General features: G+C 42.4%; 1 protein-coding gene across 2 annotated transcripts in view; it reads left to right on the top strand.

Annotated features, from left to right (window-relative positions):
• LOC311149767 (tyrosine-protein phosphatase non-receptor type 11-like) overlaps positions 1–15084 on the top strand; it is an 80631-nt gene that overhangs the window by 49993 nt on the left and 15554 nt on the right. For both annotated transcript variants that reach the window (XM_084186993.1, XM_084186992.1), the window contains exons 9-15: positions 2079–2234; positions 4029–4160; positions 11879–12033; positions 12533–12600; positions 13029–13180; positions 13612–13715; positions 13933–14060. In XM_084186993.1, the coding sequence (XP_084043119.1) occupies positions 2079–2234; positions 4029–4160; positions 11879–12033; positions 12533–12600; positions 13029–13180; positions 13612–13715; positions 13933–14023 (858 nt within the window). In that variant the 3' untranslated portion in view covers positions 14024–14060. The remainder of the gene's footprint in view (positions 1–2078; positions 2235–4028; positions 4161–11878; positions 12034–12532; positions 12601–13028; positions 13181–13611; positions 13716–13932; positions 14061–15084) is intronic.

Here is a 15084-nt window from a genome sequence, read left to right as displayed (position 1 = left end):
ATGTGAGCTGAAATGTACCAGGGGCTTGGCATTGACCCCAAGCGAGAGCAGTTCCGCCGGAGCCATGGCCCAGTGAGACACGGGTGCCGGCCCGAGTAGATGGAAACAGAAAAGTGAACATTTGGCTTGAATTTGATTTGCCCTCTTACACTTAGTGCCTTCAGAAAGTATTCATACCCCTTGACATATTCCACATTTTGTTGTGTTACAGCCTGAATTCAAGATTGATTTATTTTCTCACCCACAATACACCATAATGACAAAGTGAAAACAGGTTTTTATAAATGTCTTCAAATGTATTGAAAATGAAATACAGAAATATCTAATTTACATAAGTATTTGCACCTCTGAGTCAATACTTTGTAGAACACCTTTGGTGGCGATGACAGCTTTGAGTCGTCTTGGGTATGTCTGTATCAGCTTTGCACATCTGGATTTGGGGATTTACTTCCATTCTTCCTTACAGATTTTCTCAAGCTCTGTTAAGTTAGATGGGGAGCGGCGAACAGCAATCTTTAAGTCTTTCCACAGATTTTCAATGGGATTCAAGTCTGGGCTTTAGCTGGGCCACTCAAGGACTTTCACATTCTTGTTCTGAAGCCATTCCAGCGTTGCTTTGGCTATATGCTTGGGGGGGGGGGGGTCATTGTTCTGTTGTAACGTAAATCTTCGCCCCATTCTAAGGTCGTTTGCACTCTGAAGCAGGTTCTCATCAAGGATTTGTCTGTATTTGGCTCTATTCGTTGTTCCCTCTATCCTTACCAGTCTCCCAGTCCCTGCTGCTTAAAAGCATACCCATAGCATGACGCTAGCCACCACCATACTTCACGGTAGGGATGGTGTTAGACAGGTGATGCGCTATGCCTGGTTTTCTCCAGACATAGCGCTTTGCATTCAGGCCAAAGAGTTCAATTTTTGTCTCATCAGACCACAGAATATTTTGCCTTATGCTCTCAGTCTTTCACATGCCTTTTTGAAAACTCCAGGCATGCTGTCATGTGCCTTTTTCTCAGGAGTGGCTTCCGTCTGGCCACTGTCCAATATAGCCCAGATTGGTGAAGTGCTGTAGAGACTTTTGTCCGTCTGGCAGGTTCTCCCAGATAAGTTATATGTTCAGCCAAAGAACTCTGTAGTTCTGTCAGAGTGGTCATGTGGTTCATGGTCACCTCGTGACCAAGGACCTTCTTGCCCTGTTGCTCAGTTTGGTCAGACGGCCAGCACTAGGCAGAGTCTGGGTAGTTCCAAATGTTTTCCATTTCCCAATGATGGAGACCACTGTGCTCTTGGAAACGTTCAACACACTAGAAATTGTTTTATACCCTTCCCCAGATATATGCCTCAACACAATTCTATATCAGCGCTCTACAGACAGTTCTTTGGACTTATAATTTCTGATCTGACTTGCACTGTCAACTGTGGGACCTTATATAGAGAAGTGTGTTTCTTTCTAAATCCTGTCCAAACAATTGAATTGGCCACAGGTGGACTCCAATCAAGTTGTAGCGACATCTCAAGGATGATCAAATGAAATTAGATGCACCTGAGCTCAATTTGGAGCGGCATAGCAAAGGGGTGTGAATACATAATGTTGTCAATAAATTCAAAAATGTCAAACAACAAATTTCCACTTTGTCATTATGGGGTATTGTGTATAGATGGGTGAGAGAAAAAAATCATTTTGAATTCAGGCTGTAACACAACAAAATGTGGAATAAGTCTAGGAGTATGACTACTTTCTGAAGGCACTGTAAATATTACAGCAATATGGCCATATTCTAATGTGCGTAATATGAAACAGATCTGAGCACTGGAAACTCTGGAAGTTCCTCACAATGTCTCTACTGATGGACCCATACATATTGTCACAGTCGGGCCCCAAAGTTTTGTCCTGTTCCCATACTGTAGCCTATGTGCTGTCATAGCCAACTCTTCTATGTTTGGCATGAAAATTAACTAACACAGTGAGGAGTTGGCTAAAGCACAAACAGACTGAACCACCACCAGGCTACCAATGTTCATATGTTCCCCACGAATGAAGACATGAAATTAATGAAGTACTGTATGTTTATCTCGTCCAGAGTATGCATGAAGAGGGCCGCCACGTGGAGGAGGGCAAGGTGTTCATCGCCACCCAGGGCTGCCTTCAGAACACCGTGGTCGACTTCTGGAAGATGGTCTACCAGGAAAAAACACACGTCATTGTCATGACCACCAAGGAGATGGAGAGAGGACGGGTGAGGGCATAGAAGTATAATTACTGGGTCCAAAATCTGGTCGGGCGATAAAGGTATCATCTATGGAACCACATACAGTCGTGGTCAAAAGTTTTGAGAATGACACAAATACTAATTTTCACAAAGTCTGCTGCCTCAGTTTTGATGATGGCAATTTGCATATACTCCAGAATGTCATGAAGAGTGATCAGATGAATTGCAATTAATTGCAAAGTCCCTCTTTGCCATGAAAATGAACTTAATCCCCCAAAAACATTTCCACTGCATTTCAGCTCTGCCACAAAAGGACCAGCTGCCATCATGTCAGTGATTCTCTCGTTAACACAGGCGAGAGTGTTGATGAGGACAAGGCTGGAGATCACTCTGTCATGCTGATTGAGTTAGAATAACAGACTGGAAGCTTTAAAAAGAGGGTGGTGCTTGAAATCATTGTTCTTCCTCTGTTAACCATGGTTACCTGCAAGGAAACACGTGCCGTCATCATTGCTTTACACAAAAAGGGCTTCATAGGCAAGGATATTGCTGCTAGTAAGATTGCACCTAAATCAACCATTTATCGGATCATCAAGAACTGATATTGTGCAAAAGGTACAGGGATTGGACTGCTGAGGACTGGGGTAAAGTCATTTTCTCTGATGAATCCCCTTTCAGATTGTTTGGGGCATCCGGAAAACACCTAGTCTGGAGAAGACAAGGTGAGCGCTACCTCAGTCCTGTGTCATGCCAACAGTAAAGCATCCTGACACCATTCATGTGTGAGGTTGCTTCTCAGCCAAGGGAGTGGGCTCACTCACATATTTGCCTAAGAACACAGCCATGAATAAAGAATGGTACCAACACATCCTCCGAGAGCAACTTCTCCCAACCATCCAAGAACAGTTTGGTGACGACCAATGCCTTTTCCAGCATGATGGAGCAACTTGCCATAAGGCAAAAGTGATAACTAAGTGGCTCAGGGAACAAAACATTGACATTTTGGGTCCATGGCCAGGAAACTCCCCAGACCTTAATCCCATTGAGAACTTGTGGTCGATCCTCAAGAGGCGGGTGGACAAACAAAACCCCACAAATTCTGACAAACTCCAAGCATTGATTATGCAAGAATGGGCTGCCATCAGTCAGGATGTGGCCCAGAAGTTAATTGACAGCATGCCAGGGCGGATTGCAGAAGTCTTGAAAAAGAAGGGTCAACACTGCAAATATTGACTCTTTGCATAAACTTAATGTAATTGTCAATAAAAGCCTTTGACACTTATGGAATGCTTGTAATTATACTTCAGTATACCATAGTAACATCTGACAAAAATATCTCATAACACTGAAACAGCCAACTTTGTGAAGACCAAATACTTGTGTCATTCTCAAAACTTTTGACCGCGACTGTACATTCCCCCATGGTGGGGATCCCAGTTTGCTCTTTTCACAAATAAATTAAAACGTTAGGCATTCAGAATTTTTTTATAAAAGAGGGGAGAGGAAGGGGATAGGCATTCCTATCAAGTCAATGTAATACTATTTCTATGGATGAAGGTCTCACGCTGACACCATCTCTGTTTAGAAGTACATCAGTGGATGGGTTGCATGTAGGGACGGATAGATACTTATCAGAACTGAACTTCAGGAGGCTAGCAATACATTGTTTGGCTAACTCCCCCCCCTCCCATCCAAAACAGCTGGTTGTCAGCCAGTCTCCGGGATGAGCAGGATAGTATGACAGCTAAGCTGCTTGTAAAGCTGCTTGTGAAGAAAGCGTGGCCTTCTAGATTATCTAATGCTCCACTTTTCCCTCTTCAGAACAAGTGTGTGCGTTACTGGCCCGACCTCAACGCCACTAAGGAGTTTGGGAAAGTGAGTGTGAAGAACGTGGAGGAGCATCCGGCTCAGGACTACATCCTGAGGGAACTGGAGGTGACGCGTTTGGACAGGGTAAGACAGCCCCCTGTAGTGACCACATAAATCCAAATAGGTTCTTTATAAAATTGGTCTAGTTTGGTATGGCACATTGTCTTTCACCTTAACTAAGTCCACTTGTGATGGGGGGTTGATTTCTGGTTGGATAAATTAATGTATAATTAACAGGTACCACAGGCCATTTCTGAGTGACCACCGTAAGATTTGAGTAATGCACTATTTTGCCAAGTTCAACGTGCAAATCGCCCCTCCACCCATTTCGCTTCCCTTAATTGAATGGGGCTGCCATGTTTCATCTCCCAACGCGTTCAAAGGACGGCTGACTGAAAAGACACATATGGATTGACCATGCCTCCACAGCCAAAGTATGCTATGGTTTGCGTGCCCTGCTGAAGGACCCTAGTATGCGGAATAGGTGGTTGGAGCCTGCACAAGTAACGTTAGCTTGGTGTGCAACGACCGGTGGTTGTAAGTATAACTAGAGATACTGGAATATAATGACCTCTCTGGTATAACTTAGCTAACGACTTTAGATAACGTTATTGCTTGTTATGTAGCTTGGTAGCTATCTTGTGATAAAGCGAGGCAGGCTAGCTAACGTTTTAGATAACGTTAGAGTAGCTAGCTAGATAACTAGCTAGTTAATTACCTCATTACAACTTAGGTCGTAGCTCATACAAGTATATTGTGTATTGTCTAAATACTGCTGGTTATGTAACGTTATATTTTGATAATGCTAGCGAGGAAGGCTAGCTAGCTACATGCTAGCTAAAGTTACATAGATAGCTAGCTAGTTAATGTTAGCCTACAAGTCAGATTTATAATTCAGTTCGTAGCATATACAAGTGTATTCTGTATTGTCTAGGGCAGGGTTTCCCAAACTCGGTCCTCGGGACCCCAAGGGGTGCACTTTTTGGTTTTTGCCATAGCACTACACAGCTGATTCAAATAATTAGCTTTTTGGTGTTAATTTAAGGTTAGGCATAAGGTTAGCAGTGTGATTAGGTTAAGAGAAATTGTAGAAATGGGCGGGGTTTGACTTTGTGGCTGTGGTAACTAGCGACGACCTAGAACTAGATTGACCCAAGTTACTTCCCTGATGACACAGATGGCTTCATCAACGTGTTATGTGAAAAGTTGTATAAAAAAATACCCAGTTTGATCAACTAGTAGGTTAATTACCCAGCCAAGCAGATACAAGTAGTAGAGTCATTTTGGTTGTGAAGTGCATTATCAAAAAGCGTTGTCCTTTCTTTATAATAAAAATGCTATTTATCGCTTGGCTGTCTATTGTATCACCCTGTCACAGGCCCTCCCAGTCAACACCACTTCATAAGATGAGTAAGTACATTGTTTATGAGGATTGCCTGCTGCAGTTGTTTGAGCGATTTCCAGTTTGCGCCGAACATGCAACATAGAGAAGACCAGCAAGGGGACCCTCAGCATCATGCAGACGTGCCCTCGCTGTGAGCATTCCTATAACTGGAATAGGGCGGACACATGAATAAGGTTGGTTAAAACAGTTTCGAGTTTTGTCCCAATTCACCTTCATAACCTAGCCTGGGGGAACCAGCCTGATTCCTGCGTTTACCATTATATTTCACTTCACATATCATGATATCTGAAGTGAAATAAAAAGGTGAATGCAGCGATCAGATTGGTTCTACCATGCTAATCATAACCACCATTGATAATCTAATCAGTGCTCTGTGTGTTTGTGTGTGACCGACCAGTATCTTTGATGAGGGGACAGGAGCTGATCGACGCTGCTATGCCCATCAATGGGGCGCTGGCAAAGACCTTACCTCCTGCCTCACATCTTGCCTGCTCGCCAATGGTCGTCGATGGAGAGACCAGAATTAGGTAGGTTTAGTCTGACCTGTTCAAACTTCGAAATAGTATGTGTGTTTGTCATATATCACCTATCCTAACTGCCTTGGTAATAGAACAGTGACTATGTGTGTATGTGTTCACAGAAATATGTATGGAGCCAGCACATGGAGACTTGCAAGATGATGTGATGAAGTCCAGACTGATACTGATGTCTCTAAATGGGACCTGGCACTCTGCATACATTTTTTACTAGACACAACTTTTACTTGTATTGTTTTTTTATTTATTATTGGGTTGAATGTTATCAGTCAATATGGGGAGGGAGAAACCCAATGTATTCTGCACCAGGATCAATGAACTCCTGTTGTATACGGGACACCACACAGGGAGGTACTCTGACATGTTTGCCAAGGTAGCCCCATTAACACCAGACAAAATGCAGATAGGCACAGTATCTGTATTGGCTGGGAATGACAATAAAAAGTGAAAGGTGCAAATTGTTATACTGTATTAGCAGAACACTGCTTCTATGGTATTATGTAAAGGGTTGTTTATTCTACATGGACCTGTTACTACATTTGAAAGTTATCAAAACACTTAGTTTAGAATATCTACAGAAAGTCAACAATTGCATTCTTCTCATATTACTCTGTAGGCTACTGACCAATTCAAAGTTTCCGCCGGCATCTCCCCATACATCTGCCTGTAGTTATTGAACTCAACCTGCCAGAGGTTTGTTTGTTGTGATTGAGTGGGGGGAAACGGCTGCGGGCAAGGTTCTGACAAATGGGTGTGTCATGGTGGTGGCAAGGACACACTCAAGAAACACACACATCAAACCACACCCCCAAGCCAACTCACGTTTGGCTTCTGTCATGGCCGCCAGCATTTCTTGAGGAGCAAGCCAAAAACCGAGGCCAAATCAGCAGGTGCAGTTCCCTATTAAGTAAGAACCTTTTTACTGCATAGTGTCATAAGGCCCCGATTCCGACATAGGAAATGTATGGCTTTTCCTACGCACTTCTCAGTAGTTGGTATTGAGACTTACCTTATAGAGGTGTGTAACCAGGTTTGCTGGTGTGGCGCCCTTGCGTACACTGAATACATTGAATTCAACCCCAGAAAAAGCACCCAATGGGCAGCCTGCGTATTTGACCAGGGAGTTTTTGTTCAGTTAGTTTTTCTAAAACAGGGATGGGCAACTTTGATGGGGAGGGGATGCCACAACAAATCTGAACTCATCATGATGGGCTGCTGTGGCATTGTGGGTCTGTGTACCAACATACATAGCAACACATGCCTTATGGGGGTCCTAAGCAAAATGTTGCGAGCAAAACATTTTAGCGGCCCCCTTATTGACAGCGGAGAGAATAATAATAACAAAAAAGTTAATTTCCTGCAATTATACACTTTGTCATGTGGTGTAGAGAAAATGTTGCAGTTTTAAAGCAAGTTTGCTGCAATTTTACACATTTTGCAATGGGGCAGAGAGAAAAAGTGCAGTTTTACAACTAATTTCCTGCAATTCTACACATTTTACCATAGGGTAGAGAGAAATGTTTGCTGTTTCTTAAATGATATCTGAGGTGATTGAGAATAACAAAATAAATGGGGGCCACCCGGTCGGTAATTCAACCATAATATGCCATTTAGCAGACGCTTTTATCCAAAGCGACTTACAGTCATGTGTGCATACATTTTTGTGTATGGGTGGTCCCGGGGATCGAACCCACTACCTTGGCGTTACAAGCGCCGTCAACCATGATTACTACAAGTTTAGATAGCTAGCTAGACTAATTTACCAATCTAAAAATGTTTAGCGGATATGGGTGAGTGACTGTCAGAGACTGACATAACAAGAGAAAAAAAGCTTGTGTATTCTACTATTCTAATTCTCTACAGTAAGTTGAGACTCCGACTGAGTTAATACAATACAGTGGGGAAAAAAAGTATTTAGTCAGCCACCAATTGTGCAAGTTCTCCCACTTAAAAAGATGAGAGAGGCCTGTAATTTTCATCATAGGTACACGTCAACTATGACAGACAAATTGAGATTTTGTTTCTCCAGAAAATCACATTGTAGGATTTTTAATGAATTTATTTGCAAATTATGGTGGAAAATAAGTATTTGGTCACCTACAAACAAGCAAGATTTCTGGCTCTCACAGACCTGTAACTTCTTCTTTAAGAGGCTCCTCTGTCCTCCACGCATTACCTGTATTAATGGCACCTGTTTGAACTTGTTATCAGTATAAAAGACACCTGTCCACAACCTCAAACAGTCACACTCCAAACTCCACTATGGCCAAGACCAAAGAGCTGTCAAAGGACACCAGAAACAAAATTGTAGACCTGCACCAGGCTGGGAAGACTGAATCTGCAATAGGTAAGCAGCTTGGTTTGAAGAAATCAACTGTGGGAGCAATTATTAGGAAATGGAAGACATACAAGACCACTGATAATCTCCCTCGATCTGGGGCTCCACGCAAGATCTCACCCCGTGGGGTCAAAATGATCACAAGAACGGTGAGCAAAAAATCCCAGAACCACACGGGGGGACCTAGTGAATGACCTGCAGAGAGCTGGGACCAAAGTAACAAAGCCTACCATCAGTAACACACTAAGCCGCCAGGGACTCAAATCCTGCAGTGCCAGACGTGTCCCCCTGCTTAAGCCAGTACATGTCCAGGCCCGTCTGAAGTTTGCTAGAGTGCATTTGGATGATCCAGAAGAGGATTGGGAGAATGTCATATGGTCAGATGAAACCAAAATAGAACTTTTTGGTAAAAACTCAACTCGTCGTGTTTGGAGGACAAAGAATGCTGAGTTGCATCCAAAGAACACCATACCTACTGTGAAGCATGGGGGTGGAAACATCATGCTTTGGGGCTGTTTTTCTGCAAAGGGACCAGGACGACTGATCCGTGTAAAGGAAAGAATGAATGGGGCCGTGTATCGTGAGATTTTGAGTGAAAAACTTCCTTCCATCAGTAAGGGCATTGAAGATGAAACGTGGCTGGGTCTTTCAGCATGACAATGATCCCAAACACACCGCCCGGGCAACGAAGGAGTGGCTTCGTAAGAAGCATTTCAAGGTCCTGGAGTGGCCTAGCCAGTCTCCAGATCTCAACCCCATAGAACATCTTTGGAGGGAGTTGAAAGTCTGTGTTGCCCAGCGATAGCCCCAAAACATCACTGCTCTAGAGGAGATCTACATGGAGGAATGGGCCAAAATACCAGCAACAGTGTGTGAAAACCTTGTGAAGACTTACAAAAAACATTTGACCTGTGTCATTGCCAACAAAGGGTATATAACAAAGTATTGAGAAACTTTTGTTATTGACCAAATACTTATTTTCCACCATAATTTGCAAATAAATTCATTAACAATCCTACAATGTGATATTCTGGAGAAAAAAAATCTAATTTTGTCTGTCATAGTTGACGTGTACCTATGATGAAAATTACAGGCCTCTCTCATCTTTTTAAGTGGGAGAACTTGCACAATTGGTGGCTGACTAAATACTTTTTTCCCCCACTGTATGTTGAGCATTTGTTGGCTGATTTTCCTTCACTCTGTGGTCCAACTCATCACAATTGGGTTGAGGTCAGGTGATTGTGGAGGCCAGGTCATCTGATGCAGCACTCCATCACTCTCCTTCTTGGTAAGATAGCACTTACACAGCCTGGAGGTGTGTTGGGTCATTGTCCTGTTGAAAAACAAATGACAGTCCCACTAAGCCCAAACCAGATGGGACGGCGTATCGCTTCAGAATGCTGTGGTAGCCATGCTGGCTAAGTGTGCTTGAATTCTAAATAAATCACAGACCGTGTCACCAGCAAAGCACCCCCACACCATAACACCTCCTCCCTGCTTTACGGTGGGAAATACACATGCGGAGATCATCCGTTCACCAACACCGTGTCTCTCAAAGACACAGCGGTTGGAACCAAAAATCTCCAATTTGTTTTTTTGTGCAAAATGATAATTTTCTGGCTGATAATGGTGTCGTCAAGGAATAAAATGGGCTGTTGTGTGGCCCTCAAGGGAATCCTTATTTAACCTTTATTTAACTAGGCAAGTCAGTTAAGAACAAATTCTTATTTACAATGACAGCCTACACCAGCCAACTGTACGCTGCCCTATGGGACTCCCAATCACGGCCAGTTGTGATACAGCCTGGAATCGAACCAGGGGGTCTGTAGTGACGCCTCAAGCACTGAGATGCAGTGCCTTAGACCGCTGCGCCACTCAGGAGCCTTTGTGTTAGAAATGCCAGAGCCGATTTATGGTCCCAGTCCGCCCTTCCTACAAATTGAAGGAAACTAACACTGAAGTGACAGTTAAACATGTGTGTGGGTATTACTGAGAGTGGCTACTGATAGTGGCTAATATTAAACATGAAACTAATTGAGAAAAGTCTTGGTGTATAATTTAACCATTAATTACAGTATAGTGCACAAATCAACTCGGTCGGTCCGGCGATACTGTCTTTGCGCAAGGCTTTCCATATAGGGTACAGTGGCATATTTAGCTTGGGTCTCCAAATTCCATTCCCACAAATTATGAGGCCATACAATTATAATTCAGAATTACAGCACAGCTATTTATAGCCAAAATACCTATCATAATGATATCATTTTCAGCTTGCTTCCACATGACTGGTTTCACATTATTCTCAAGTGATCATAAGGAAAAGTAATCTAAAGCAATCGCTATGCTTTCTCAGTATTTGTGTTTATCATCCCCTTCTCCAAACTGATTACACCTAATAATTTACCTGTAATAGCTCTTATCAAATTATAAATTATAGTGCATGGATAATGGTGTCATTCTTATCGGAGAAAATCATGAGAGGTGTTTTCCCACTTGCAACCGATAGGTTGCGCAACATTATTCATGGGTTCCTCACGCGTAAAGGTGCTGGAATTATCCGGAAATTAAATCAAGATCAGAATACGCGTATCTGTAGACACACCTCTGCCACACCTCCATTTCTGTGATCTCCATCCCAAACGTATACACTACTGGTCAAATGTTTTAGAACACCTACTCATTCAAGGGTGTTTCTTAATTTTTTACTATTTTCTACATTGTAGAATAATAGTGAAGACATCAAAACTATGAAATAACACATATCTTTGCTTATTTGAGCTGTTCTTGCCATAATATTTTACATTTTTAATTTTTTTTGTCATTTAGCAGACACTCTTATCCAGAGCGACTTACAGTTAGTGAGTGCATACATTTTCATACTGGCCCCCCGTGGGAAACGAACCCACAACCCTGGTGTTGCAAGCACCATGCTCTACCAACTGAGCTACAGGATACTAATATGGACTTGGTCTTTTACCAAATAGGGCTATCTTCTCTATACCCCCCCTACCTTGTCACAACACAACTGATTGGCTCAAATGCATTAAGAAGGAAAGAAATTCCACAAATTCATTTTTAAGAAGGCACACCTGTTAATTGAAATGGATTCCAGGTGACTACCTCATGAAGCTGGTTGAGAGAATGCCAAGAGTGTGCAAAGCTGTCATCAAAGCAAAGGGTGGCTATTTTAAATATAAAATATAAAATCTATTTTGATTTGTTTAACACTTTTTGGGTTACTACATCATTCCATATTTGTTATTTCATTGTTTTGATGTCTCCACTATTATTCTACAATGTACCCTTGAATGAGTAGGTGTTCTAAAACTTTTGACCGGTAGTGTAGCTGGCTGGCACATGCGCTTCCCGAAGTTCAAGGTCAGAATACGTGTAGAGAGAAAAGTGCATAAAAAGAGAATGTAGTTCCATTTACGCGTGCATAACTATGGTCTGAATTCCCCCCCAGGTGAACGCCTGCTGAAATAGGCATGTAAACTGTAGTGCTACCTATCTCCATCTGTAGAGGGAGCTGGTGAGGTATATCTGGCACTACCAATACCTGAGCTGGCCTGACCATGGAGTGCCCAACGAGCCTGGGGGCGTGCTCAGCTTCCTGGAGCAGGTCAACCGCACGCAGAGCGCAATTCCAGACACCGGGCCCATTGTGGTCCACTGCAGGTAAAACAGACAGAGGGCACACATTGTGACAGATGGCACGTATCAGACACAACACCTCTCCAAGCCCTACTGACATAAAGGAGGTCATTAAAGGGCCTAAATGCCTCTCTGTTTGTGATGACCGTCCTTATTGGTTATGTTTGGGAGAACACCGTCATGTGATATGGAAAGATAAATATATAATTACGGGTCTAGTAGTCTAGGACTGTATACATCAAGAGTACACCATTAATCAGTGTTATACTATACATTTAACAGACCAAAAAGTAGGATGTATTTTCACATTTTAGTATAAAGCTCAGTATTTCATATAGATTTGTTCATATTTGTAAGTGTAACATATTAGTAGTGCAGGAATACTCAGGAGCCAATGGTCATAGAGTATGCCCAAAATTCTGCTTGTAACTTTAGCGGAATGGTAGTTTGGGTCTATGTCTGTTATGAAAGTGCCACCTAATTGTAGTAATATAGTGCTATTGTCTCCTTTGACCCCCCCCAGTGCAGGAATCGGGAGAACAGGCACCATAATTGTCATTGACATTCTCATTGACATCATCAACAGACAAGGTAAGAGAATGTCAAACATTATGGTTACCAGTCCTAACCAAACGTTACCGCTATAAAGTCAGTTCTATCCAAACGCAATGGCTCTGACATCAGTCCTGGCCAAACGTTACGGCTCTGACATCAGTTCTAGGCAAACGTTACGTCTCTGACATCAGTCCTATCCCAATGTAACGGCTCTGACATCAGTTCAGTCCAAACCTTACAGCTCTGATATCAGTCATATCCAAATGTTACAGCTCTGAGATTGTTTCCTATCCAAACGTTACGGCTCTGACATCAGTCCTATCCAAACGTTACGGCTGTGAGATCCTGTTTTTTTGGAAGGATCTGCATGTAGTGGAGATTAGGATTTGGGAGAAATCTGTGTAACTGTGCTAAATATGCTGCCCTTTGACCTTTGTGCCTGTGTGTGTGTGTGTGTGTTTCAGGATTAGACTGTGATATCGACATCCCTAAGACCATCCAGAGGGTCCGTCAGCAGCGGTCAGGCATGGTGCAGACGGAGGCCCAGTATAAGTTCATCTACATGGCCGTCCAGCAGTACATTGACACGGCACAGAAGAGACTGGAGGAGGAGCAGGTACCTACCAAACACTCAGTAGTATAGGAGTAGTGGAAGTAGTTCTGTAATATTGTCACTACTGTGGCAGTAGTAGTATTCTAGCAGTAAACGTGGCCCTTTTAGTCACAGTTACTGTATATTAGCAAGGAACAGTAGTAGTTATTACTAAAGCTACTAGTAACTACTGTACCAACAGCAGTATTGCAGTACATATTCTCTAAAAGGACTGTCTGGAGCCTAGGTATTGCCTTACAGTTGGAGCCCCAAACATTTTATAATTGCTTGATTCAAAGGAACAATCAAGTTGAACCCGAGTTACAGGGATTACATTTCTGGGTGTCAACCAGCAAAACATGTTGGCCAGGTGCGCGTTATGCTACCCTGTCTCAATGATGAACGAACTTATTTTTCATGTTATAAAAACATGGTTTCTTGTGGCCACTTTGCAGAGGAACAAAACGAAGGAGAGGGAGTACTCCAATATCAAATACCCCCAGATGACCAACGCCCGGTCAAAACCCAACATGACATGTGTGTCACGCTCCTCCTCTGTGTGAGTAGCCCTGCAAATACACACACTGCTCATAGTCCACAGACAAATGCTACTTTACTCTCTCTAAATGCACACTATCGTTGACATCTGTATCATATAATTCCATCCACATCCAATGAACATTGTCTGAATGAACATGAAATGGAATTTCAGCTCACCATGTTTTGTCTGTGTGTGCGTGTGTGTGCGTGTGTGCGTGTGTGTTTGTGTGATGCAGGGTGACGAACGACAACCCGTCCGGCGTGTATGAGAACTTAAACATCAAGAACCCAAAGACCTTTGGGAGCAGCAGTAACACCAGGAAGTAAAGTCCAGCCACGGACCTCTGCCTCTCTCAACCTCTCTGTGAGTACTCTATTACTGTGGCTCGTTTAGTTATTAGTTATATTACATTATAAAGGCTCATACGTGCTTATAACAAGTTATGAAGCATCATACCGGCAGGATTTAAGTAGTGTTATTGTTATTTTCTAAAATAAATCATTTATCACTTTTTATTGAGCAACTGCTCCATATACTCTTAGATTGCTCTATTTGATTGATAAAATGTGATAATAACCAGCCAACGAGCACCAAAATAAATTTTTGGCGAAGAAGCATTTAAGATAAGATAGATAAGAAAGCATTTTATTGTCGGCTTACATAACATAAAATACAACTTACAGATGATGTGGAGGTCAGGGAGTTATAGAAGTTTAACAGGATAGTTAAACTCAACATTTCAATCAGATTTACCCCTCTACAACTGAAAAAAATGGTTACAGTACACTCTTAGAAGAAAAGGTTGATCATATAAACAAAAATAGTTATATTATTTGCTTCATACAGTAACAGTCAAAAGTTTGGACTCACCTACTCATTCAAGGGTTTTTCTTTATTTTTACTATTTTCTACATTGTAGAATAATAGTGAAGACATCAAAACTATGAAGTAACATATGAAGTCATGTAGTAACCAAAAAAGTGTTTAACAAATCAAAATATATTTTATATTTTAGATTCTTCAAAGTAGCCACCCTTTGCCTTGATGACAAGTTGTACACTCTTGGCATTCTTTCAATCAGCTTCATGAGGAATGCTTTTCCAACAGTCTTGAAGGAGTTCCCAAATATGCTGAGCACTTACATTTTACATTTACATTTTAGTCATTTAGCAGACGCTCTTATCCAGAGCGACTTACAATTAGTTAGTGCATACATATATTTTTTTTTCATACTGGAATCGAACCCACAACCCTGGCGTTGCAAATGCCATGCTCTACCAACTGAGCTACATCCCTGCCGGCCATTCCCTCCCCTACCCTGGACGACGCTGGGCCAATTGTGCGCCGCCCCATGGGTCTCCCGGTCGCGGCCTGCTACACTTGTTGG

Source organism: Coregonus lavaretus, assembly GCF_964263955.1.
Source record: "Coregonus lavaretus genome assembly, chromosome: 22".
Lineage (NCBI taxonomy): Eukaryota > Metazoa > Chordata > Actinopteri > Salmoniformes > Salmonidae > Coregonus > Coregonus lavaretus.
The sequence above is the reverse complement of the archived record's forward strand: the minus strand, read 5'-3'. Positions and strand labels throughout refer to the sequence as shown.